Source organism: Scardinius erythrophthalmus (assembly GCF_964197995.2).
Source record: "Scardinius erythrophthalmus genome assembly, chromosome: 10".
Lineage (NCBI taxonomy): Eukaryota > Metazoa > Chordata > Actinopteri > Cypriniformes > Leuciscidae > Scardinius > Scardinius erythrophthalmus.
This window is the reverse complement of record NC_138230.1, coordinates 9,291,710-9,315,603: the sequence shown is the minus strand read 5'-3', so window position 1 is coordinate 9,315,603 and position 23,894 is coordinate 9,291,710. Positions and strand designations below refer to the sequence as shown.

The following is a 23,894-nucleotide window of genomic DNA, read 5'->3' as shown; positions in this document are numbered from 1 at the left end:
CAACCAACTCTGAGTTGAAACTTGAACTCTGAGTTGACTTACCCTGAGATGGGAAACTCTGAGTTTTCGGTTACAGAACAGCTGAAATGAGTTAGTTCAATCAACTCTGAGTTGACCTACTCTGAGTTTAGCGCGTGCACCACAACTATAAAAAGCCATTATCAATGGAGCACAGATATTATGAGTCACCATGGCAACAGCGCCAGACAAAAAGAGGTCTTCATATTTCTCACCAGTACGAACATTATTACTGTAATTTTACAGTATTAGAACATTAATACTGTAATTTAATTAAAGGGATTACTCTTAATTCTTCTGTAATTTAAAGTAAAATCTGATGTAATTGCATTAGACTATAGAACAATTCTGTATATTTAACATACATTTTTAAAAGGTATATGTTTAATGTAACCTTCTCCCTCTACACACTTTGGTCAATTCAAGAATAATTCATGCAATTGTATATTGTTTATTTGAAATCATTAAAAGTGCTGTTTCTTGTCTCTCCTTGTATTGTTCAAGTGTTTGAGGTTGATATGGGATTTAGTAATTAGTAATAAGTAGTAGACCAATACTTTCTAAAGATAGTCATTATTACATTAATCTAATTACACTGTTGAAGATGTAATTTGTAGTAGTAATACAAGTAACTTAATATCAGAGGTGAAACTAGAAGAACAGTATGTTATTCAACCTAATTTTAATTTTCATGTAGGTGCAATCCTGCAGGCATTAAAAGAACATGGCATCAGCTGAAAATTAAATATAAAAACATAATTCAATCAAGTAAGGCTTGAGCATATCATGGGTGTAGGCTACCTTACTTTACAAACATTTGACATATTAAATAACTAAATAGCATCCAGTGTCTAGCAGTGCAGAAGCATTTTTGGCTGAGGGACTTCAAGAGCCAGCCACTCCCGAAGATCCAAGGGCCTTCATAAAATGTAAGAGGTTTACATATGTGTTATTTTTTATATAGGCTATTTTGATATATCCATTTATTTTACTTTGGGTTGGGTTTTTTGTTGGTCCCAACCAATTCTGATGGTAATATCTGTCTTTTGGAGCCTCCTGTCCCAACAGAACCCCAGGCAGTTGTAAGACGCCTATTCAATACACCACAAATTATGACAAATAGTGTTATAAAGTGTACTCAATCAAATGCTCATCTTCACAGGACGATGGGGATAAAGAGTTTCTGCTGCCACAGAGAGGCCTACAGAGGTAATGTTAATATTATGTGTCTACACATTCAGATTATTTCACATTTTTATGTGGAGTAGCCTATAGAATCAAAGTTTAAATCTAAGTATAAACAGGTATTTTTATCTCTCCCCCGCCCCCAGAGTGTGGAAGAACAGCAGGAGGACGGTCTATCAACTTCTGTTGCACAGATGAACACAGTTCAGTGATTTCCAGTAAATGCCACAGTTTAATTCTGTAGAATTTGTTTAGAACTACATTATGTAACTTTAATCTACTACTGTATTTTCAGTTGCCAGTAAAGAAGTTATATAGACTTCATCTTATTAAAAAAATAGAAAAAAACTGCAGTAAAAATAGAAGATTAATTTTATTAATAAAAATGTACTGAAAGAATGAATGAGGTGTTTAAACACCACTTCCTCTTTAAACAAGGGGAGGAGACCGATATAAACTCTGGGTTTACCGAAGAAAACCTGCTCCCGACCAGGTTAGGTTCACAGAGTAAGTTACCATGGTAACTGACTCTAAGTATAAGTTACCTCTCTTTCAGAAACGGGCTTGACTTACTCTGCTTTCTCAGGTTTGACACACCTCCCATTCTGAAACAGAAAACCCAGAGTTTCCCTCATTTCAGGGTTAACATACTCAGAGTTTTCACTTAACCTCCTTTCTGAAACAGGCCCCTGGTCACACAGACTCCTCACATGTGCAAACACTAATTGCTTAACTGATCACTCAATCACTCCTTTACTGTAGTATAGGCCTAAATAGGTCAAAGGTCAGATGATCTGTTTTAAACAATGGATTCCTGGGACCCCCCAGCAAACTGCAAACTGAGTTTAAAGTGTATAATGTGCTTGTAGTTTTGCAGACTTGGACTGAAGATTCAGTACACGGGTGAATGGTTCCAGGGGGCCCCCAAGCGAGTTTTTTTTTTTTTACATATTAATTAAATTAAACAAGTGACATAAATGAATGAATGGATTAATAATTCAAGACAAGAAAATTCTGATTTCATGATCAATATACCTGCCTACAACTGCTGCTGTGTCTGGCCAGCCTGATCTCACGGCAATTCGTACGAATTCTACGAGGTGGCTAATTCGTATGAATTCATACGACCTCACTCGTACGAATTCGTACGATTTTTGCTAAATCGTACATATTTTACGAATTGCCAATTCGTATGAATTCATACGAATGACCTACCCCTGACCCCGCCCCTAAACCTACCCATCACGTGGGTTTAGACAAATCGTACAAATTCGTACGAGTGAGGTCGCACGAATTCGTACGAATTAGCCACTTTTTTAATTACTCGTACGAATTCGTACGAATTGGTCGTGAGATAGCGTTGGTCTGGCAGTGTTTGAGTCATGTGCATAACCTTGCGTGCATAGACAATTCGTGCGCAGTCACGGTAATGTTAAGCCATGTCACAAAAATTTTATTTGATCAATGATTTATCCTTTAAATTTAATGATATTCAGAACAGAACAAGAATAAAAAAATAACTATAAACAAGCCAAAACGAAATAATTTAAAGCGAAAGTGAAAGCGACGTTGGGCTCACGTATTTCTCTCATTATAATCAAAATGTTTCAACATTCGCGATGGATTTGGATGGTAAACTATTCTTTATTATAGCCTTTGTACTTCACCCACGTTCCAATATCGAGGGAAAAAAATAATTCTCTTCACATGCGCAAAAATGTGCTTGGAAACATCACAGTGGAGCGGTGCTTAGGCTACACAGCGCTGAGTGGTAGGCTATGAATTGTAGGCTACTACTGACTATTTAAACAGAGCAGTGTAATTTTTATATGTTAGGTTGACTATTTTATTATTATATTTTATTACGGCTATAACGAACAGGCTGCGATGTCAAGATTGCAATGCTGGAATATGTGTGTGTGTGTGTGTGTGTATGTGTGGACATGTTTTTCTACACCGGTGGGGACTTAAACCTGAATGCACACAGACTCATGGGGACTCGTGTCACCGTGGGGACCTAAATTGAGGTCCCCATGGGTACAAAAGATTATAAATCATACAGAATTAGTTTTTTTGAAAATGTAAAAATGCAGAATGTCTCCTGTGATGGGTAGGTTTAGGGGCAGGGGCAGTGTAAGGGGATAGAATATACAGTTTGTACGGTATAAAAACCATTACGTCTATGGAGAGTCCTCACAAAGATAGTGCACCAGACATGTGTGTGTGTGTGTGTGTGTGTGTGTGTGTGTGTGTGAGGCGCGGGCGCGATCGAACAGTGGAAACATACTCCGTCATGTTCATACAAGACATCATTCAAACTGCAAAGTGTTGCAAAACGTTGGAGGATATTTTGCAAATAATTTTTTTTAATATGTTTTGTGACAATTTGTTCTCAGAAGTTTCAAAGAGTAAGTAAAAGAGTAAAGAAAAAGTTAAAACATTTTTATTTAAGTATCTATTTTTTATTAAGTATTTATTTTGTATTAATACATAACCTCATTGTATTAATTTATATTATAGAGTGACATTGTGTCAATAATCGTCAAGCACAGGTGACTCCGCATGGTGGGAGGGGGCCCCCAAATCAAATTCTGCTTAGGGCCCCCAAAAGGCTCGGGCCTTAACTTAAGGTCGATCATTGCGATCGAAACAGACGTTTCTTGGTTCAGTGAGGTTTTAACTGAAAGAGCCTTTGAGATCCGAAATCGTTCAGATCTGATTTTGAAGCTATTTAACAGAACTTTAAAGAAGAAAAGAAGAAAAGAAAGAAAAAACACTGAAATGTATATTTTATTAGGACACATGACCACATGTCTGCAAAGAATACTCACTGAATTCCATTGATGAGAAGAAATGCCCTCAGTTGCAACGTTTCCATTACCCTCAATAAAAATCACAGCCAATCAGAAGAGCGTGTGGGCGGGCTCTCTCGGCAAGCTCACTGCACTCGCAAAAAAATTGATAAGTTCAGTACATAATCAAATTTATGAATATTACACCATTTTAACATTATAAAAAATACATACTGCACTGAAACAATCGTTGTCATAGACAATTAGTTGACAGTTTGAACATTCTTGTTCACTTTTATTTATTTTGAAGATAAGTAGGCCTAAGGCTATAAAATACATGCAAAATGACATTCAGTCTCACACAGACACTTTTAACATTAAATAAAGCACATAAACAGTACCTTAGATTATCATACTTTTTGTTGTTGTTCTAGCTATGACATCGCAGAGATAGAAACCGTTTCTAAAATAGAATCATTGTGTGTCGCCATTGCAGCTGGTTAGACCAAAAACTCTGATTTACATGGAAAATACCTTTTATCGCGTGTCGCGTTGCGTCTAAGACACGGTGTTATATGTTGGTTCACTGCCAGATCTGCATGGCTCCTGAGCGCTACTGTGAAGCACACTATTTCTCCCGGGTGTGATCTCAGAAGTAAACTGACGCGCCAAAAGACACTCTTTTATTGTTTCACAGGTAGGCTACACAGTGCTTCACTGCCTGTGTGTCCTTATAACCATATATCCAGATATCACCTATAGTCTGAGGCCGGTAACAATGGTGTGGCATGTTTGGACAGAAGACGAGATAGAGTTCAAAAGTATTGTGGGAATAAGAAAGGAATAATTAATGAATACCATTAAATTAATATGGACAAAAGTCCCTAATTATCTTTACATTATTTTTCAATAATTATTTTTTCATAATTTTTCAATAATACAACACCCCTGAGTGAATTATTCCGCTTATGGTTACCACGCCTCAAAACACTGTTCAGATGATGTAGGCTATTTCAAGACATTTGTCAGGTTTTTGTCCTTAAAACGCACTGTTGCTAATTCCAAAACGTCATTTTAGAGCTTAAAACGAAGGCTTGAGCCAACGAATTGAGATCCCAATTCGTTGTACATCAACATGACTTTGAACGTGACCGACTGAAAGGGAGGGTTATATAGGCTACAAAACCGAGGCGTTCGGCAGCAGCATATCTAGCGAAAACTGAAATACTAACTTTTGTAAATGGTTGTAAAAAGTACTGTAAGTAAAAATGTATAGAACAATTTATTTATTTTATTTACAAATTAATTGACATGACAAAAATAAATAAACAGAATAATTTTTTTTATTTCATTTAAAAATTATAATTTATAATTTATACGCTAGGGGGCGCTATGACACATCTTCTGAAAGAGGAATTAATCTCCTGATAAAAAGACATGTGAAGATGAAGCAGAAACAAGTGATAGCATATGTAAGCAGATACATATGTAATATAATGCAATCATCAACATTAAACAGCAAATAAATCAAAACTGCCTATAGGTGGCAATGTCTGTGGCACGTCTACTATGGCAACGTCACTGTCTACGTGCTCGCAATGTTGTTACCATAGACTATGTACAGTAAATGTGTTTGCTGGGAGGTTGCATCATACTGTGTTTGAATGTTTGTCTGAGGTGAGACATGCAGTTATTCTTGTGGATATGTCACTAGGCATTGTTTAGTGCCAGGTTTGCTGCTAGCACCAGTTTAAGTTGCATCAAGTTTGTATTTTTTTTTTTTTTTTTTTTTTTTTTACTTTATGTGGAATGCACCTTGTGAAATGCAGATTGTAAAATAAACCGCAGCTGACTTTGGGAAAACTACTCCATTGTACTGAGCCTTCTTAAATTCTCCCAGGCCTCTCAACAACATACTATGACACTGGTCAAGCTGAAATTACTTTTTTGTTATTGTTAATTTTGCTTAACTTAAGTAGAGTTTACTTAATTCCATTTGTGAAATTTAATTAAATAATATGCGTGCAAAAACTTGCAAAATTAAGAAAATTTTACTTATTGTTGTTTTTTTTTTTCAGGGAAGGCCTGAATTAAAGGGCACCTATTATGCCCCTTTTTAGAAGATGCAATATTGGTCTTGGGTGTCCCCAGAATGCATTTGTGAAGTTTCAGCACAAAATACCCCACAGTTAATTTATTATAACCATTTGAAAATGTCATTTTTGGGGCCTGTTTTAAAAAGAGCTGTTTCGGTCTATACCACTTTAAATGTAAATGAGCTGCATATCCCCGCCCTGCTGCTGGACCTAGATGATGAAGAGAGTCTGGCACAGAATAAACACGAATGAGAATAGACTAAACGTCTCGGAATGGTTATTTGATACATTTATGTAACGTTACTTACAAAGTTTTAATCGCGTCCCCTTTGCCATTATGGATGTGCAACACACACACACACACACACACACACACACACACACGAACTGTGATAACGTTCGCGCAATTTTTTGAAACTACACACACACACACACACACACACACTACTGTGATAACGTTTGCTAAGTACAAACGATTTATTTATTTATTTCTTAAGGGGAGGGAGATAGACGTTTATATAGCCTACTGTCTATGGAGATAGAGCAGACCTTAATTTATTTACATTTGTAAATGCTGCAAAAAAAATGCCTATGTGACATAAAACTGTCTGACGTTGTTTGTTGAGACATCCTATGACGACGACAATAGCTTTAGACGCATTTGTTGTTGAACTGGCTGACATCGATTGAAATGACTATTTGCTCAAAAATCATAAAATACACTTACTTCTTCTGGAGGTGACGTTGGATCGCGAACTGTAGGCAACGATCCACACTTGAGGATTAACTTTGACCCTCGTTAACTAAACAGTCAGTCAGAACATGATTCTTGTATTTAGGAAGTTTAAGTGGCGCCTTTTCTTCATAAATAAAATCCATCCGCTGCGTTTTCAGTGGCTCTGATGTCAGTGAAGACTAGTATGTCCATTCTTACATCCCACAACAGAACACCTAACGTTACACTTCTTAGGAGACATTACCGGCTGTCGCTGAAACAATGGAGGATGCAGATCACCGAGGGCGGGGTCTATGCCAAGACCAGATGTCAATCAAATCACGTCGGCGGGGCTTAGCTCATTTCTACGTCACAATGAGGGAAATCTAGAACAGGGTGTTCTGAGACAGTGCTTATGATTTATTGAGATAGTAAAAAAACTACTGGGTGGATTTTTATCATTCTAGGGTGGTTTTGCTCACACACTGCCAACACACATTTATGTTCAAACACCATGTAAAAGTGAATTTTGCATAATAGGTGCCCTTTAAAACTTCTTTGCAACCATTGAGGACATTTTAGAAATCAAAATGTTAAGCTGGAAAAATCATGAAACCCTTTTTACTTCCATAACGTAGCATATTTCTGAGTGAAACTGAATGAAAGGCTGGAATTTTTGCATCTGCAAATGATTTAGAAAACACTTTTATCCAAAGTTACTTACAAATGAGTAACCTAACAAACATTTTATTATAAGAATTAACGATATTTGCAGTACATTATGCCAAGTCTCGATTATAAGATAAAGCAGATGTTAAATGCAGAGAAGAGAATTATAGGAAGTTCAGCTGATTATGGTTGTGGTTTAGTTTTCACTGAGAAGAAGTGTGACTTCAGCATTGTTTGAAAGCTGTTTTTATGTTGACCTAAATAGTATAATTCTCTGCTCTGAACCATAAGCGACTTACATCTGATCTCACTGTTAAACTTAAAACTGTTAATTTTTTTCTCCATGGGTATTTTCTTTCCTCTAAAGTTAAAGTGACGCACTGGATTGGTCTTAATGATTTGGACACTGAGGGACACTGGGTCTGGGTAAACAACCAGCCACTTTGATTCAGCAAAGAGCTTCATTTATGTTTAAAATACAACATTTTCATGGAAAAACAACGTTTTCATCACTTTGAATGGAAATAAATGCATTGAACCAGTTCATTTGTAATGCACTGATATACCATTAATACTGAAAACATATGTCAAGTTGCCAGACATGATTAATTATATTGCTGTCCATTTAAAATGAAGATACAATTGAATTTGTCTCTTTTAAATTCATATACAGTCATGGTCAAAATTGATGGCACCCCTGATAAATATGATAAAAAATGGCTGTAAAAAATAAATCTGCATTGTTTATCCTTTTGATCTTTCATTCAAAAAATTCACAAAAATCTACCGTTTCATTGAAGTAAAAGAATTGAAATTGGGGGGTAAATCACATTATGAAATAAATGTTTTTCTCCAAAACACGCTGGCCATAATTGTTGGCACCCCAAGAATTTTCTATGAGAAAAATATCTCTGAAGTATATTCCCATTAATATTTACCTTTTTTAGCACACCAGGGGGACTAGGAACATGAAATTGTCCAGCTATGACTTCTTGTTTCACAGGAGTTTAAATATGAGGAAACACAAAGGCCAAATTCCCTTGCTCATCCATCACAATGAGGAAAACCAAAGAATATAGTTCTGATGTGCAGCAAAAGATTGTTGAGTGTCACAAAATAGAAAGTGGCTGTAAGAAAATAGCTAAAGAATTGAAAATCCCCATTTTGACCATCAGGGCAATAATTAAGAAGTTATAATCAACTAAAGATGTTACGAATCTGCCAGGAAGAGGACATGTGTCTATATTGTCTTAATGGACGGTGAGGAGGAAAGTTTGAGTGGCCAAAGACTCTTCAATAATCCCAGATGGAGAATTGCAGAGATTAGTTGAGTCTTGGGGGTCAGAAAGCCTAAAAAAAATTATCAAACAACCCCTACATCACCACATGTTGTTTGGGAGGGTTTCAAGAAAAATCCTCCTCGCTCCTCCAAGAACAAACTCCAGCATATTCAGTGGTCAGACACGACTGGATCTTCAAAAGGGACCGGATTCTATTGTCAGATGAAACAAAAATAGGGCTTTTTTGGCAGCAAACCCAGCTGATGTGTTTGGTGCACACAGGGATGAAGAGTACCCCATGCCTACGGTTAAATATACTGCTGGATCATATGTTGTGGGCCTATTTATTTGCTGGAGGTCCTGGACATCTTGTTCAGATACATGGTATTATGGATTCTAGCAAATACCAACAGATAAAAAATCAAAACCTGACGGCCTCTGCTAGAAATCTTATAATGGGCCGTGGTTGGATCTTCCATCAGGACAATGGTCCAAAACAAACATCCAAATCAACACAAAAATGGGTAACTGAGCATAAAATGAAGCTTCTGCCATGAGCGTCCCAGTTTCCTGGCCTGATGAGTGGAGTGAACTGAAGAGAAAAAGCACCAACATGAACTTCTGAATCTGAAGGATCTGGAGAGATTCTGTATGGAGGAATGGTCTCTGATCTCTTGTCAGGTGTTCTCCAAACTCATCAGGCATTATAGAAGAAAACTCAGATCTGTTATCTTGGCAAAAGGAGATTGCAAAAAGTATTTAATAACAGGGTGCCAACAATTATGGCCAGCGTGTTTTGGAGAAAAACATTTATTTCATAATGTGATTTACCCCCCAATTTAAATTCTTTTACTTCAATGAAAGGTTAGATTTTTGTGAATTTTTTGAATGAAAGATCAAAAGGATAAACAATGCAGATTTATTTTTTACAGCCATTTTTTATCATATTTATCAGGGGTGCCATCAATTTTGACCATGACTGTATAGTATAAGATTTCTATAAAAGACACTTATTTAGAGATGTTGTATGAATAAAACAAACACTAATGTAATACACTTCAAGCTAGCACATTCTCATATAAGAATGTGAGATTGGCTAGACAATATCAAAAATAGTCTCATGACATATTGAGTAATCAACTGAAATTCTAACCTTTTAAATTTTTTAATGATTTGAGATCTAAGTTGCTTTTACCTAGTAACAGAAGGGTTTGCATATGAAGAACCAATCAAATTGTAGGGAAATTATGTAATGTTTCATGTCATTTTTGCCATGCTCCTTTTCCATAAAAACTGTTGTATTCTTTTTGGTGGTGGAATTCTCTCTGAAATTTGTCTGAGATCCTCCGGCCGTGATTAAAGCAAGTTAGTTAGGAAAGTTTAGACATTTTGATAGTGTTATAGGAAAAGGGACGAGACGTCGTCCAACTCGAAGCCATGTTGTCGACTGTAGACATAGTGCTAGAGTATAAAGATTATTGGCTCTCGATTGGAGACGCCCCAAATATAGATATTAAGTGTTGACTGTAGACACTTGGGTGTCGATTGGAGACATCCCAGGCAATTAGGAGTCAGGTGCGTAAGAAGAAAAATCTACCACACATGCAAGCTACTTCATAACTACAATTAGACCTGGAACTTTTGAACTTTCTGATTTATTTTTCTTTATTCTCTTGAATCCCTTTAAAACCTTTAATTATTCAAATCAATGCACTCACTTTTCTCTTCCAGCTAATTAGGTGCCAAGACCTATATATCTATAATCAAAAGTTTTAAGTGTTCTGCACTCTAAATTTTTTATTAAGTTAAAGTAGGAGATAAAAACTAATACAAACGTTCCGGCTGTCTAAATATTAGTTGCTAGATGTGTTCTTCAGACTCATTACTTCATTATTTCCTGTCTGTATTAATGTGAATGACATTTTATGTGACTTCCTTATTCTGAACAAACTCGAGCAGAACTGAAGTCTCAGTGGACACGTCTTCTGTCAGGCTCATGAAATGGATTCAATCTATGAAAATACTGGTTTTAAACTTTCAACAGTTTCTTCAGATGAAAAATGCTCTCAGTACAAAGGTAAGGCTGGGGATATTTTTATTTTTTTTATGTTCATTCAACCATTACGCATTTGTCAGATGCTTTTGTCCAAAGCGGCTTACATTACATTCAAGGTATTATCTATTCATGTGTTCCCTGGGAATCAAAGCTGTCAACTCTGTCATTTAACCCTCATATTGTGTTTGGAGTCAATATGATCCCAATCGACTATTCCTTAGTTAAAATAACATGGTTCCCTTCATCTCAGTGGCATAAGATGTTGTGACTTTTTCTACATTATCTATCTATACACACACAAAACAGGACAGTCATGCTCACTCATACACAGACACGTATCATATGCCCCAGAAGCCTCTGAAAAAGTTTCAGTAGGGCCGCCGTCCTGCCTTTGAACGAATTCAAGCAGTACAACACTGATCGAGTACGTTCATTTGTGAGGCGTGCTGTCTGGTTGACCGAGTCTTATTTCATACCGAGAAAAGAGATCCTTTGCACAAGGGAGAATGTGCTCTTTTCCCAGTTGACCCGAAGCCCCAACTGGCTGAGGTGACTGAGCACCATGTCCCTGTGTTCGCACAACTGATCCCAAGACTGAGCCATTATGAGCCAGTCGTCAAGATAGTTGAGGATTCAAATGCTGTGTTCTCTCAGGGGAACAAGGGCCTCCTCCATAACCTTCGTGAAGGCTCAAGGTGACAGGGACAGCCTGTCTTTTGTAAAAAAGGACTTTGCACTGATATGCCTGGCCCTCGAACGCAAAGCGTAGGAACGGCCTGTGTCGAGGGAGAATTAAGACATGAAGCTACTTGCCCTTCAGGTCGTTTGCTTCAAACCAATCTCGCGGACGGATGCAACCGAAGATGCGTTTCTGTGTTAGCATCTTGAATGGGAGCCTGTGCAGGGCCCGGTTCAGAACTCACAGGTCCAAGATTGGCCGCCCACCGCCTTTCTAGGGTATAATGAAGGAGGGGCTGTAGAACCTGCCTTCATATCGGCTGGAGGGACCGGCTCCATTGCGTCCTTTGCCAGTAAGACTGTGATTTCCTCCCGTAAGACAGGGACATCCAGTTCACCTCCGTGCTGGCCAGCGATGCTCCTGAACTTGGAGGGACGCCAGGTGAACTGAATTGCATAGCCTAGTCTGATGGTCAGAATGTGCCAGCGAGAGGGCCTGGGAAGAGCTAGCCAGGCCACCAGAGACCGTACAAGCGGGTTCAGAGGGACCACAGACGTATCCGGAGTGGCGAAGTGTGGTGGAATGCTCGGGCGGCATAGCTGCACGAAGTGGGGTCTGAGTGTGCGGTGCAACACTTACTTGGTTCCAAGATTGGGCAGGGGGTGCGTGAGAAGGCTTGAATGCATCCTCAAAGCACACGCTGCTGTCCGCTGGTGACAAAGAGGGTGGCAAGGCATACCGTCATGCACCGCAAAACACCCCCTCCTGGGACCCAGAGATGGAAGAAACTGCTCTTTCATTGAAAATGTGGGTACTGCTGGCAGCCAGTGGCGGAACAGAAGTAAAACTGAGAAAAAGATTCTCCACCCGGGAAGAGCAGCTCCAACCATCTCCAGTCATCCGTCTCAGGGGTGGTGTTTCACCGACCACTTGGAGGATAAGTGGCTGAAATGGGTGGGATTGTCTTCCTGCGGAGGCTTGACGTCACGGCTAAGCTGGCCACACCAGAGTGCTTGCTTTGTTCCCGCAGTGGAACAGACGCCTTTGGCGACGAGCAGACTGAGGCGCAGCTCACGATGGCTTGGTAGCATTTCGGAGTGGGCTCTTGATTGCCTCAGCCTGCTTCTGGACTGCTCAGAACTTCTGGGTACGCTCCTCAACAGCATCGCCAAAAAGGCCACCTTGTGAAATAAGAGCATTGAGAAAATGCGTGGGTTTTTTTTCCCGCGGCTCCTTTTTTTTCGACTTTGAGCCGAATCTGGCCGAGCATGTAAGTCTTACCACACCGGCACCCAGTTTGTAAGTCTAAATTAATTGCTTACATTTACAAAATGAGCCTACAATTTAAATTAAAAAAAGGTAAATGTTTTTTAAAGTGGTTCACAAAATAAATGAAAATGTTCAGTGAAATTAGAAAATATGTATATTGTTAATTTAGTTGAATAGGCTATGTTCTCATATCCATTTATTTTGTTCTAATGTCACAAGTAATTATCCCAAGGTTTACTGCTTTACACGATTCTTTTGTAGTAGGGTTTTGGTCGTGACAATCACGTTTACACACTGCCTCTGAAACTTTTGTCCATCATAAAAAATGTTTTGGATCTGGTTAAATTTTCTGTATTTTTCGCATTCGTAGCAAGCATTTTGAGAGGTGTTTTGACAATTCAGTGCCACCGAATGACGAATACGAGAAAATTTTGGACTCAGTGTGCAAGGACCTTTACTCCGAGTTGCCCCCTGTTGTTTCAAAGAATAGTACAACGGCGAGCGCCTCAAGTATAAATTCCTCGTCCATTTGGGGAGGTGCGCGCGCATGCAGCGGACTGTTAAAGAACAGAGTTTTTTCTTCTTCTCATGTGTCATTATAGAAAGGTTTCATATGGGCGTAGTTGTCACAAGATCTTTACTACACTTACAACTGTATAAGCTTTTGAGTCAGACATTTAATTACACAAATGCTTGTTTTCTATAGCAGTGGGTTTTGCATGTTCTATAGTTCTATTCCAGTTTGAAACTTTATATATATTTTTAAATTATATCCTTCAATCTAAAATTTCTCTTTTTTTCTTTCTTTTTTTAAAATTGTTTTGATATGATCGCAATAAAACCACACCGGTAAACATTAAGACAATAGTCAATATGATGAAGTTCAATTTTAACTTAATCATCAGGACTAGAGTACAATTCATAAAATGTCATGTACGGTCAATGTTTTCAAAATGTATTCTGTTAGAAATCTAGAGGTCAAGGTTCAGAAATCATTGCCTTTTTTCTCATCAAATTTCTAACCCCAGGTAACTCCACTGAAGAGAGAGAGAGAGAGGTCACTTCTCCTAAGTGGACTAAAGTTCTTCTGATTGTTCTGGGTTTCTCTCTTGTTTTTGCTCTCGGAGGTCTCTGCACTCTCTGGGTGATTTGTAAGTATAACTGATACTAGATCTCTGCTCTGTTCAGGGTTGTATTGGCTGAGTTACTGTAAGCACTTCTACACTTGACTTAAAACATGTAGCATCATTAGAAATCGCAACGCAATTTTTAGTAGCTTTTTATTTGTAAAATAAATTTAATTGGGCAATATTGTCAAACAAACCTCCATATTGAATGTGTAAACTGCCATTAATTAAGCTCGAAGACTTAATTTACAAACTCCATTCAAACTTTGTTTTGGAGATAATTTCAGTCTTAAGTGTGCATTGTGTGGACTTTCCTCAAAAACACATTTTCCACTGCTGCTTTTGTCTTTAATCAGATAATCATAAGCTTGCTGATTTCGATTCACTAAATGAGCAGCACATCATGGTTTCAAAGACACTGGTGGCTCAAGAGATCAACAGCACAGGTGAGAAAACTGTATTTCATAAACGGTAGAGCACAGACATGTTTCATTCACAGTAGCAGCCATATCACCCTGTAGCCCAAGACTGATTGCCCACTGAAGCTAAGCAGGGCTGAGCCTGGTCAGTACCTGGATGGGAGACTCCTGGGAAAACCATGTTGCTGCTGGAGGAGGTGTTAGTGAGGCCAGTAGGGGGTGCTGTTCACCCTGTGGTCTGTGTGGGTCCTAACAGCCAAATATAGTGATGGGGACACTATACTGTCAAAAGACCACTGTTCTTTGGATGCCATGTTAAACTGAGGTCCTGAATCTCTGTGGTCATTAAAAAAACCCTGGCATCCTGGCCAAATTTGCCCAATGGCCTCCGTCCATTATGTCCTATATATATATATATATATATATATATATATATATATATATATATATATATATACACTCACCTAAAGGATTATTAGGAACACCTGTTCAATTTCTCATTAATGCAATTATCTAATCAACCAATCACATGGCAGTTGCTTCAATGCATTTAGGGGTGTGGTCCTGGTCAAGACATTCTCCTGAACTCCAAACTGAATGTCAGAATGGGAAAGAAAGGTGATTTAAGCAATTTTGAGCGTGGCATGGTTGTTGGTGCCAGACGGGCCGGTCTGAATATTTCACAATCTGCTCAGTTACTGGGATTTTCACGCACAACCATTTCTAGGGTTTACAAAGAATGGTGTGAAAAGGAAAAAATATCCAGTATGCAGCAGTCCTGTGGGCGAAAATGCCTTGTTGATGCTAGAGGTCAGAGGAGAATGGGCCGACTGATTCAAGCTGATAGAAGAGCAACTTTGACTGAAATAACCACTCGTTACAACCGAGGTATGCAGCAAAGCATTTGTGAAGCCACAACACGCACAACCTTGAGGCGGATGGGCTACAACAGCAGAAGACCCCACCGGGTACCACTCATCTCCACTACAAATAGGAAAAAGAGGCTACAATTTGCATGGGCTCACCAAAATTGGACAGTTGAAGACTGGAAAAATGTTGCCTGGTCTGATGAGTCTCGATTTCTGTTGAGACATTCAGATGGTAGAGTCAGAATTTGGCGTAAACAGAATGAGAACATGGATCCATCATGCCTTGTTACCACTGTGCAGGCTGGTGGTGGTGGTGTAATGGTGTGGGGGATGTTTTCTTGGCACACTTTAGGCCCCTTAGTCATGATCCTGTTTTTTTTCCTTCTCTTTTTCTTTCCTTTGTTTCCCTCTGCTGGCTGTTTTACGCCTTACTACCTCCTTTCTCACATACTTACGCACACACTCATTTACGCTTCACCTCATCTCCATCAGCTGGTTCTCATTCACATCCCATCACCATCAGCTGGTTCTCATTCTCATCCTCTACACACCTGTTCTCTATCTTCCTCTTTTGTCTCTTTTGTCTCTAGTTCTCTCTTTCGTGTCTGTGTTGTCGGATTATTGTTTGACTGTGATGCACGTCGGCTGTTATTGCTCTGAAGAAATACCTTGTCTTATCCTGTCCTGTCTGGTCCTGCTGATTACTGTGCTACTGTTATCAACTGCTGTGAGTTACCTCTTCTGTGCTGTACCCAGTGTTCTCCGTCGAGAATAGCAGAGGGTTCCACTGCTCACCTGCTTCCCTGTCCTCGCTACTCAGGAGTGGTCCAGATCGACTGTTATTTCTTCAGTATCTACTTACATTGAGAGAAGCAGCGAACGATACCTTTGTTTGATTGTTTGAGAAGTGACTTTCTGTTATCAGCCTGAATGGCGTTTACCTTGTTTCTATTAAAAGAACTGTACCTGCTTTTCGTCTCTGGACCTCTCTGTTTCATCACACCCTTAGTGCCAATTGGGCATCGTTTAAATGCCACGGCCTACCTGAGCATTGTTTCTGACCATGTCCATCCCTTTATGACCACCATGTACCCATCCTCTGATGGCTACTTCCTGCAGCATAATGCACCATGTCACAAAGCTCGAATCATTTCAAATTGGTTTCTTGAACATGACAATGAGTTCACTGTACTAAAATGGCCCCCACAGTCACCAGATCTCAACCCAATAGAGCATCTTTGGGATGTGGAGGAACGGGAGCTTCGTGCCCTGGATGTGCATCCCACAAATCTCCATCAACTGCAAGATGCTATCCTATCAATATGGGCCAACATTTCTAAAGAATGCTTTCAGCACCTTGTTGTATTTGGTGATAAAATAGTGTAGCAAGTGATTTTATAAGCAATTTCTTTGCAGGCATGGAATATCACAAGTGTGAAAGGGTTTTCAACACAGGACAAGGGTTAAAAATGCCACAGTCTTCTGTTCTGACTTAAATTTTCTAAATGGCTGCTTGTTTCTCCTTTACCATTTAATTGTGTTTTCACCAGCCATGAAGAAAGAGTTTAATGATCGTATAGCCAGATACGACACACTTAGAGAATGGCTGTCCTTTTACGATGGTGAGTGTCAGTCTACAAGCAACATAAAGTGTGAATATTTCTGCACAGGAACCAGTTTGATTTACTTTATGATCTAAATAATGGAAGGTTTAATCACACTTTATTCCTTTTTTTTTTTTTTTTTTTTTTTTTTTACAGCTCAGTCTTGTAATCTCTCTGTGAATGGCTGGATTGCTTGTCGTGGAAAGCTGTATTTCTTCAGCTCTGATAAACTGAACTGGACAAGCAGTCGAGATGTCTGTATTTTAAAAGGAGCCAATCTGGTGACCATAACCAGCCAATCAGAACAGGCAAGTCAGATCAATGATGAATTAATTTACACTTTATGCAAGTGTTATGAAAATTTGACTTACAGCTGACTTGATTTAAGGTTTGATCACACAGTTGAAAGTTTTATTTTAAAGGATTTTTTGTACCTCTAATTTTAACTGCGAAACAATTATTTGCACTATCACCTGTGAATATATTTTCTCCTTTAGGATTTTCTGGTGTCTAAAATTAACAAAACGCACTGGATTGGTCTCAGTGATCTGGACACTGAAGGACACTGGGTTTGGGTGAATAACCAAACTCTCACTGACACCAGACTACAGTAAGAACTCTGCATGTGTAATCTGTTTTATTTATTTATTTATTTATCCTTCTCAATGGTAATGGGTAATTCCATCTCAATGGTTCAAAAGTGGTAAAATTGGTTGCTTGATCATTTTTAATTTTCTTCTTTTTGTGTGATAACCTAATTTTATTGGTGTTAAAAGAAAAAAAAAATGTCTTGGTTCAACCACAGACCAAATGCATTATTGGTTGTTTGTGTGTTAAAGGTTTTGGTTTAGCGTGGGACAAAGTGAACCTGATAACTGGAGAGTACAGGATCCGTCTGGAGAGAACTGTGCTAGTCTGGGAGATGAAAATGGCAATTTTCAATCTTGGTTTGATGCTTCTTGTAAAACAGTGAAAATGTTTATCTGTGAAAAGAAATATTAATTTACCTCCATCAGTGAAACTGTTACATGTCAGTTTGTTTTTAGACTTCTTTCTGTTTGCATTTGTTCAGTTTCTCGCCACTCCTTTGTTTCCATGGTCACGTCATCATTAGTTCAATTGTTTCAGCTGTGTGTAATTAATCATCTCATTAGTTCTTTTTGTTTGTCTAATGTATATATTCCCTGTGTTTTCCCTCTGTCTTGGTTGGTTCTCGTTGATGTTTGGTTGTGTCCAACCATTCTCCTGCGGTTTCCCCTATTCCAAAGTGTTTGATGATTAAAGTTTTCCTTCCAACGTTCTTCCTCGTCGTGAGCATTTCTCAGCACCACCATCCAGAACAGAAGAACCGACCTAAACTGAAGATGGATCCTGTGCAATTACTGTGCCTAGATCAGGACCAGCTTTCTCTCGAGGCTCACACAATTGCGTTCCTCGACAAGGCGTTCCTGGAATGGATGTTGGCTGTCTGAGAGTCCCCGTTCCACATCGGCCTTAGCAACGGTGAACTCGAGTCTGTTCCAGAGCCTCGTCTTAATAGCCTTGGAATAAACAAGTGCTTGCTATAAGTTCCCTGCAACTAGAATACATGGACAAGATTTGTGCATGTGTCTAAAATAATGTGTTACAACTAGACTAAATGTTAATGTGATGTGTGTTACAGCTATTTCAAGTCTTGTGAAGCAATACAGTACTTTTTTGTGAGAAAAGCGACAATTTTTTATTCAGCACTTTTACAACAAGCAATTTTGTTCTGTTCTGCCAAGAAGTCACTAATGCAGTTGTCCTCTAAAGCTCTACATCGATTGCTTGTAAAGTTCCTCATTTGTTAGTTGCTTCAATGATAAAAGAGTGTAATAAATGTGATTTAGTAATGTTATTTTATTACTGCATTTAGATTTTGATTTGATTGTGTGAGACATTTAAAGGGTTGAAAACAGGAGAAAGTCTTGTAAAACATGAATGCAGGAATATATCTGTCCATAGTCTTTATACACCATTATATGCCATGAATTTTGCTTTTTGTTGAATCTAGAACTTATGACTTAATTTGTGGCTGTCAAAAGATATAATGATTCAAAATAAAAACAAAAAACTAGTGTTTTGAAGTATACACTAATTAATTTTTTTGTTGTTGTTTTTTTTTTATCATTATAATATTTTGACAGTCCTAACATTTAAGTCATAATTGGTTATACTCATAGGCCTGAGGGCTGTTCCATAAAACAAGATTAGAAAACAAGCCAGGCTTATTTTGGTTAGTCAGACTTATTGTCAGCTGATTCTGTTTCATAAAGCAAACTTAAAGGGATGTTAAAAAAAGTTAAAAAGTAGTTTAATAGACTAAATTTAAAAATAACTTTGAAAATAAGAAATACCTGAAAAGTAAAACCTATAATAAATAACTAAGCAGCAAGTTTTAGAAGCAGAGCATCACATTCACATATAAACCAGGGGGTGTATTACAGAAACTTCCTATCTTACTGTAGGCTAAGTCTTAAGATCTGTCAAGTTCGTTTAGGATTTTTCACAAATTCGTATTACAGAAGCAAATCTTAAGTTGATTTAGGTATCTTACAAGATCTCATCTTATCTGTAGTTAGGAAATCTTAAACCCCTCCATCGAGTTCGGTAATCAACTCTCAGGTCTGTGACCAGGCTAACAGTTGCTGTGAAGTAAAATGAAAAACTGGAGAATGGAGAAACAAAATAAGTGGTGCTTTTCATTAAGTGAAGTTTTGGAAAAGGCAAAGCCTAATCCTTTTATTTCAGAGTCTGTAATTATTTTTCAGAGTTTTGTCGTCAAAGTGCAGCACATCATTTGGGTGTTCACAAAGTCTTTCCACCATCAAACATTGCTGTCCTTCATCTTGTATCATTAATAAATGTGGCACCATTCTCAGACAGGGCTATTATTATGTGATTTTTATAGTTGACTTTCAAATAATTTTGAAGTTAGGACACCATGGGGGTTGCAGAACAGTTTAACAGTTTCCCATACCAGATGGAAAAAGTGAGTATACTCTCCACCACACACCAGTAAAAAAGCTAACAGAACCGGAGTGCTGAGACCAGCCTGCTTCAACCTCCTAAGAAAATAAAGGCGTCGTTGGGCCTTTTGCTGGCTGTGTTGATGACAGAGTTAAATCACTGAAAATGTGTGTCCCAAGATACTTGAAAATGGAGACCAATGAAGAGGGGAGAGGGGGTGTAATCTCTCCTCCTGAAGTCCACGACCATTTCCTTCGTCTTCCCACATTAATGCAGAGGTTGTTTGCTCTGCACCAGTCTTCAAGTTCTCGTTGTTGTGGGATATCGATCCTACCACAGCCGTATCATCAGCAAACTTCACAATATGACTGCCCGAATATTTGCTGTCATATGTTAATAGCGTGTACAGCTCAGGACACATCCCTGGGGGGAGCTGATGTTAAGGATGATAGACGAAGATGAAATGCCATGGACTTTGACAGTCTGTGGCCTGTTCGATAAAAAGTTAAAAATGTCATACTATAATGTCATTATTTTACTTATTATACTCAAATCTATTTTAAGGCTAATAATAATAATATGCTACTGTATAGAATAAAACTGCCATATACTGTATATTGAACTATTACATCTGTCCTAATATTACGCTTATATTTCATGCAATTTATACTGTACTGTAGTTGTACAATTTTCATCCACCATATCACATAATTGTCAAACGGTTGTATGAATTATAATAAAACATTATGCATATTTCATGTACATTAAATTATATTATATTAGGGACATCTCTACAATTATTAACCTTGAAAAACAAACAAAAACAATGCTTGATACGCATGAGTTTTCACAATTCCTAATTAATAGGAACAACCTTTTCAAAGTTTTCCGTATGTTATCGCTCCCGTTTATTTGTTTATAGAGCGGTCTTGCTCTGATCAATATGGTGGACTCGTTGACGTATCGCAGCAATGGTCAAAGGAGGCCAATGGGACGTCTATGTATTTATTAAGTCTATGGTAACAACATTGCGAGCACGTAGACAGTGACATTTCCATAGTAGAAATGCGACGTGCCACAGACATTGCCACAATGTACAGTAAATGTGTTTGCTGGGAGGTTGCATCATGTATACTGTGCAAGCTTTTGAATGTTTGTCTGAGGTGAGACATGCAGTTATTCTTGTGGATATGTCACTAGGCATTGTTTAGTGCCAGGTTTGCTGCTCATTTTTGTGTTTGTGTTTTTAGCACCAGTTTAAGTTGCATCAAGTTTTTTTTTTTTTTTTACTTTATGTGGAATGCACCTTGTGAAATGCAGATTGTAAAATAAACCGCAGCTGACTTTGGGAAAACTACTCCATTGTACTGGGCCTTCTTAAATTCTCCCAGGCCTCTCAACAACATACTACATGACACTGGCCACGTTGTAATTACTTTTTTGTTATTGTTAATTTTGCTTAACTTAAGTAGAGTTTACTAAATAACATTTGTGAAATTTAATTAAATAATATGCGTGCAAAAACGTGCAAAATTAAGAAAATTTTACTTATTGTTTTTTTGTTTTTTTTTTCAGGGAAGGCCTGAATTAAAACTTCTTTGCGACCATTGAGGACATTTTAGAAATCAAAATGTTAAGCTGGAAAAATCATGAAACCCTTTTTACTTCCATAACGCAGCATATTTCTGAGTGAAACTGAATGAAAGACAGGAATTTCTGCATCTGCAAATGATTTATTAGTTTAGAAAACACTTTTATCCAAAGTTACTTAGAAATGAGTGACCTAACAAACATTTTGTTATAAGAATTAACAATATTTGCAGCACGTAATGCCAAGTCTCAAGTATAAGATAGATTATAAGATAAAGCAGAAGTTAAATGCAGAGAAGAGAATTATAGGAAGTTCAGTTGATTATGGTTTTGGTTTAGTTTTCTCAAGAAGTGTAACTTCAGCATTGTTTGAGAGCTGTTTTTATGTTGATCATATAGTTTAATTCTCTGCTCTGAACCATGTGTGTCTTACATCTGATCTCACTGTTAAAATGGGTCAAATATGGGCAAACACAGCTGTTGGGTTAAATGTTGTACATTTAAGGACATCTTCAGATCTCACTCATATGATGAAAAGGCATCATGTCTCAGACTAAAAGGCTTCAGTCATTGGACAAAACAGCTTCGTGCCTCAGAGTGAAACAAAGTTGTAAAACAAAGTTGGAAGTATATGCAGGGTAATACAATGTTAGTGAACATCCTGACACCGTCCACGCTGCTGAAAGCTGCATTTATCAAGTGTAGCGTTAGTTCTGGCAGGTCACGTTAGTCAAGCTCGCATCAGCTGACTCTCAGCTGATCCACGGGAATATGAAGCCTATCACCCTATACATATATAAGCTCCTTCAGTATTATCAGCAGCTATCGCGTTTCTCAGGAGCTAATTACCCTCCTCCATCCCCAGCTCCTCCTCTCGCCCAGTCAGGATTTGGCATTCTGATTCCCCTTGAATCAGAATAAATTCTCGAATTATGTTGTACTTTAAAATATTGAATTAAATATATTTGCAAACATTCATGTTGGTTCTGTTCTGTTTACCCCTAGGGGGGTTATTGCTGCTCTCCCTGCTCTTGTCCATGCTAGGATGCATGGATGCACAGGGAGTTCTCGCCCAGAACGGAATCATACCGCTAATCCAAACTGTATGCTAACTGTCAATCGTATTTGACGGTAGTGGTCCTGACAGAACTCTAAATATGAGCACACAACAAAAATGACAGCAGTTCAGAAAGCATCTGATCGTAGTTAGTGATGTGGATATATTCGCACCAGCTCTGCAATTCAGCACTCCAGTCTATTCACGTCACATTTATTATAGGTAATTTATTATACACACATGTGTGTGTGTGTGTGTGTGTGTGTGTGTGTGTGTGTTAATGTAGAATCTATAGCTATATATATGATCCCTTGGCAATGTTCTGTATGTAGGCTAATTGTCATTCAAGAACAAAAAAAAAAGCAGAGAAAGAGAGAGACCGAAGTTATGTACTTGATATTTTATTCTTTTAATTAAATAGCCTAACAGTTACACTGGTCAGCAGAAATAAACCAGTTTCCCCAGTAACATACACAAAACAACAACAACAGGTCTCGAAAGATTTGCCAACATAAAAGCTAGCTAGTAGCAATAGTAGTCCTAAAATATACACAGTGGTACGGTTGCATTTTTTTAACACAACAGTTGGGTTTGTCCATATTTGACCCCAATTTTGGGCTAAAACTACCCTGCATTTTTTAGAGTGTAACTATAAGATTTGTGTGCTATAGCTAAAGGAATACTGTAAATGTAATGTGTGCTACTCTTTTGAGGCCATATTATAGGTTTGTGTGAAAAACAGAATGGAATTAAATCACTAATAATCTGATAAAATTTAGCACTTTTAGACCATGCAACTTTTGCCTGTTCTGTCACTTTGTATTTCTCTGTTCTTTTCTCCACAATACTTCCCTAATGAAATGTCTTCTATCTGCTTTATTGCAGGCTCTAGTATGATACATTGCTTGTGAAGTTCATAATTTGTAATTTACTTTAATGATAAAAGAGTGTAAATGTTTAATAGTCTGATATTGTTATGATTGTGTGAGACATCTGAAGGGATGAAAACAGGGAAAAGTCTTGTAGAAACAAAAAGAACAACACAGCAGGGTCTGTAGTCTTTATATACCATTATGTTATATTATGTTACAGAAAACTAAAAATCTGCTGAATCGTTTTCAATTATTTCAGTCTTTTTACAGCCCTAACATTGAGTTCTAGGTTTAACAAAACAAAGCAAAGTTGGTTTGTTCACCCTAAGATGAAAATGCTCATTATTTACTCACTCTGGTGTTGTTATAATGCAGTATATTGTTCTTTCTTTTTCAGACCACAATTTTTTTTTTTTTTTTTAATGTTCAGCTCCTGCTCGTCTATCTATATGGCAGTGAATAATTACCAGCATCAAGCTTTAAAAAAAAGATACAAAAGTATCTCAGAATGATCCTATGCAGCATGTGTCATGTATGAACGTATATACTATACATATACTGAAGTGCAATATCATCCAATCCACAATGTGGCTTGAAATTATGTTG

General features: G+C 37.9%; 1 protein-coding gene across 1 annotated transcript; it reads left to right on the top strand.

Annotated features, from left to right (window-relative positions):
- The first annotated feature begins 13,741 nt into the window (after positions 1–13,741).
- On the top strand, positions 13,742–18,661 carry LOC308697470 (C-type lectin domain family 4 member F-like). Its single transcript, XM_081376736.1, has 6 exons — positions 13,742–13,910; positions 14,243–14,332; positions 16,725–16,796; positions 16,935–17,086; positions 17,276–17,388; positions 17,618–18,661. Exons 2-6 carry the CDS (start codon positions 14,290–14,292, stop codon positions 17,778–17,780), a joined length of 543 nt encoding a protein of 180 aa, XP_081232862.1. The 5' UTR covers positions 13,742–13,910; positions 14,243–14,289; the 3' UTR covers positions 17,781–18,661.
- The last annotated feature ends 5,233 nt before the right edge of the window (positions 18,662–23,894 follow it).

Excerpts from the sequence above, each read along its gene's own strand:
- LOC308697470 (XM_081376736.1), top strand. The coding sequence starts at position 14,290 with ATGGTTTCAAAGACACTGGTGGCTCAAGAGATCAACAGCACAG. Across the intron at positions 14,333-16,724 it reads TCAAGAGATCAACAGCACAG|CCATGAAGAAAGAGTTTAAT; the intron begins GTGAGAAAACTG and ends TGTTTTCACCAG. Across the intron at positions 17,087-17,275 it reads TAACCAGCCAATCAGAACAG|GATTTTCTGGTGTCTAAAAT; the intron begins GCAAGTCAGATC and ends TTTCTCCTTTAG.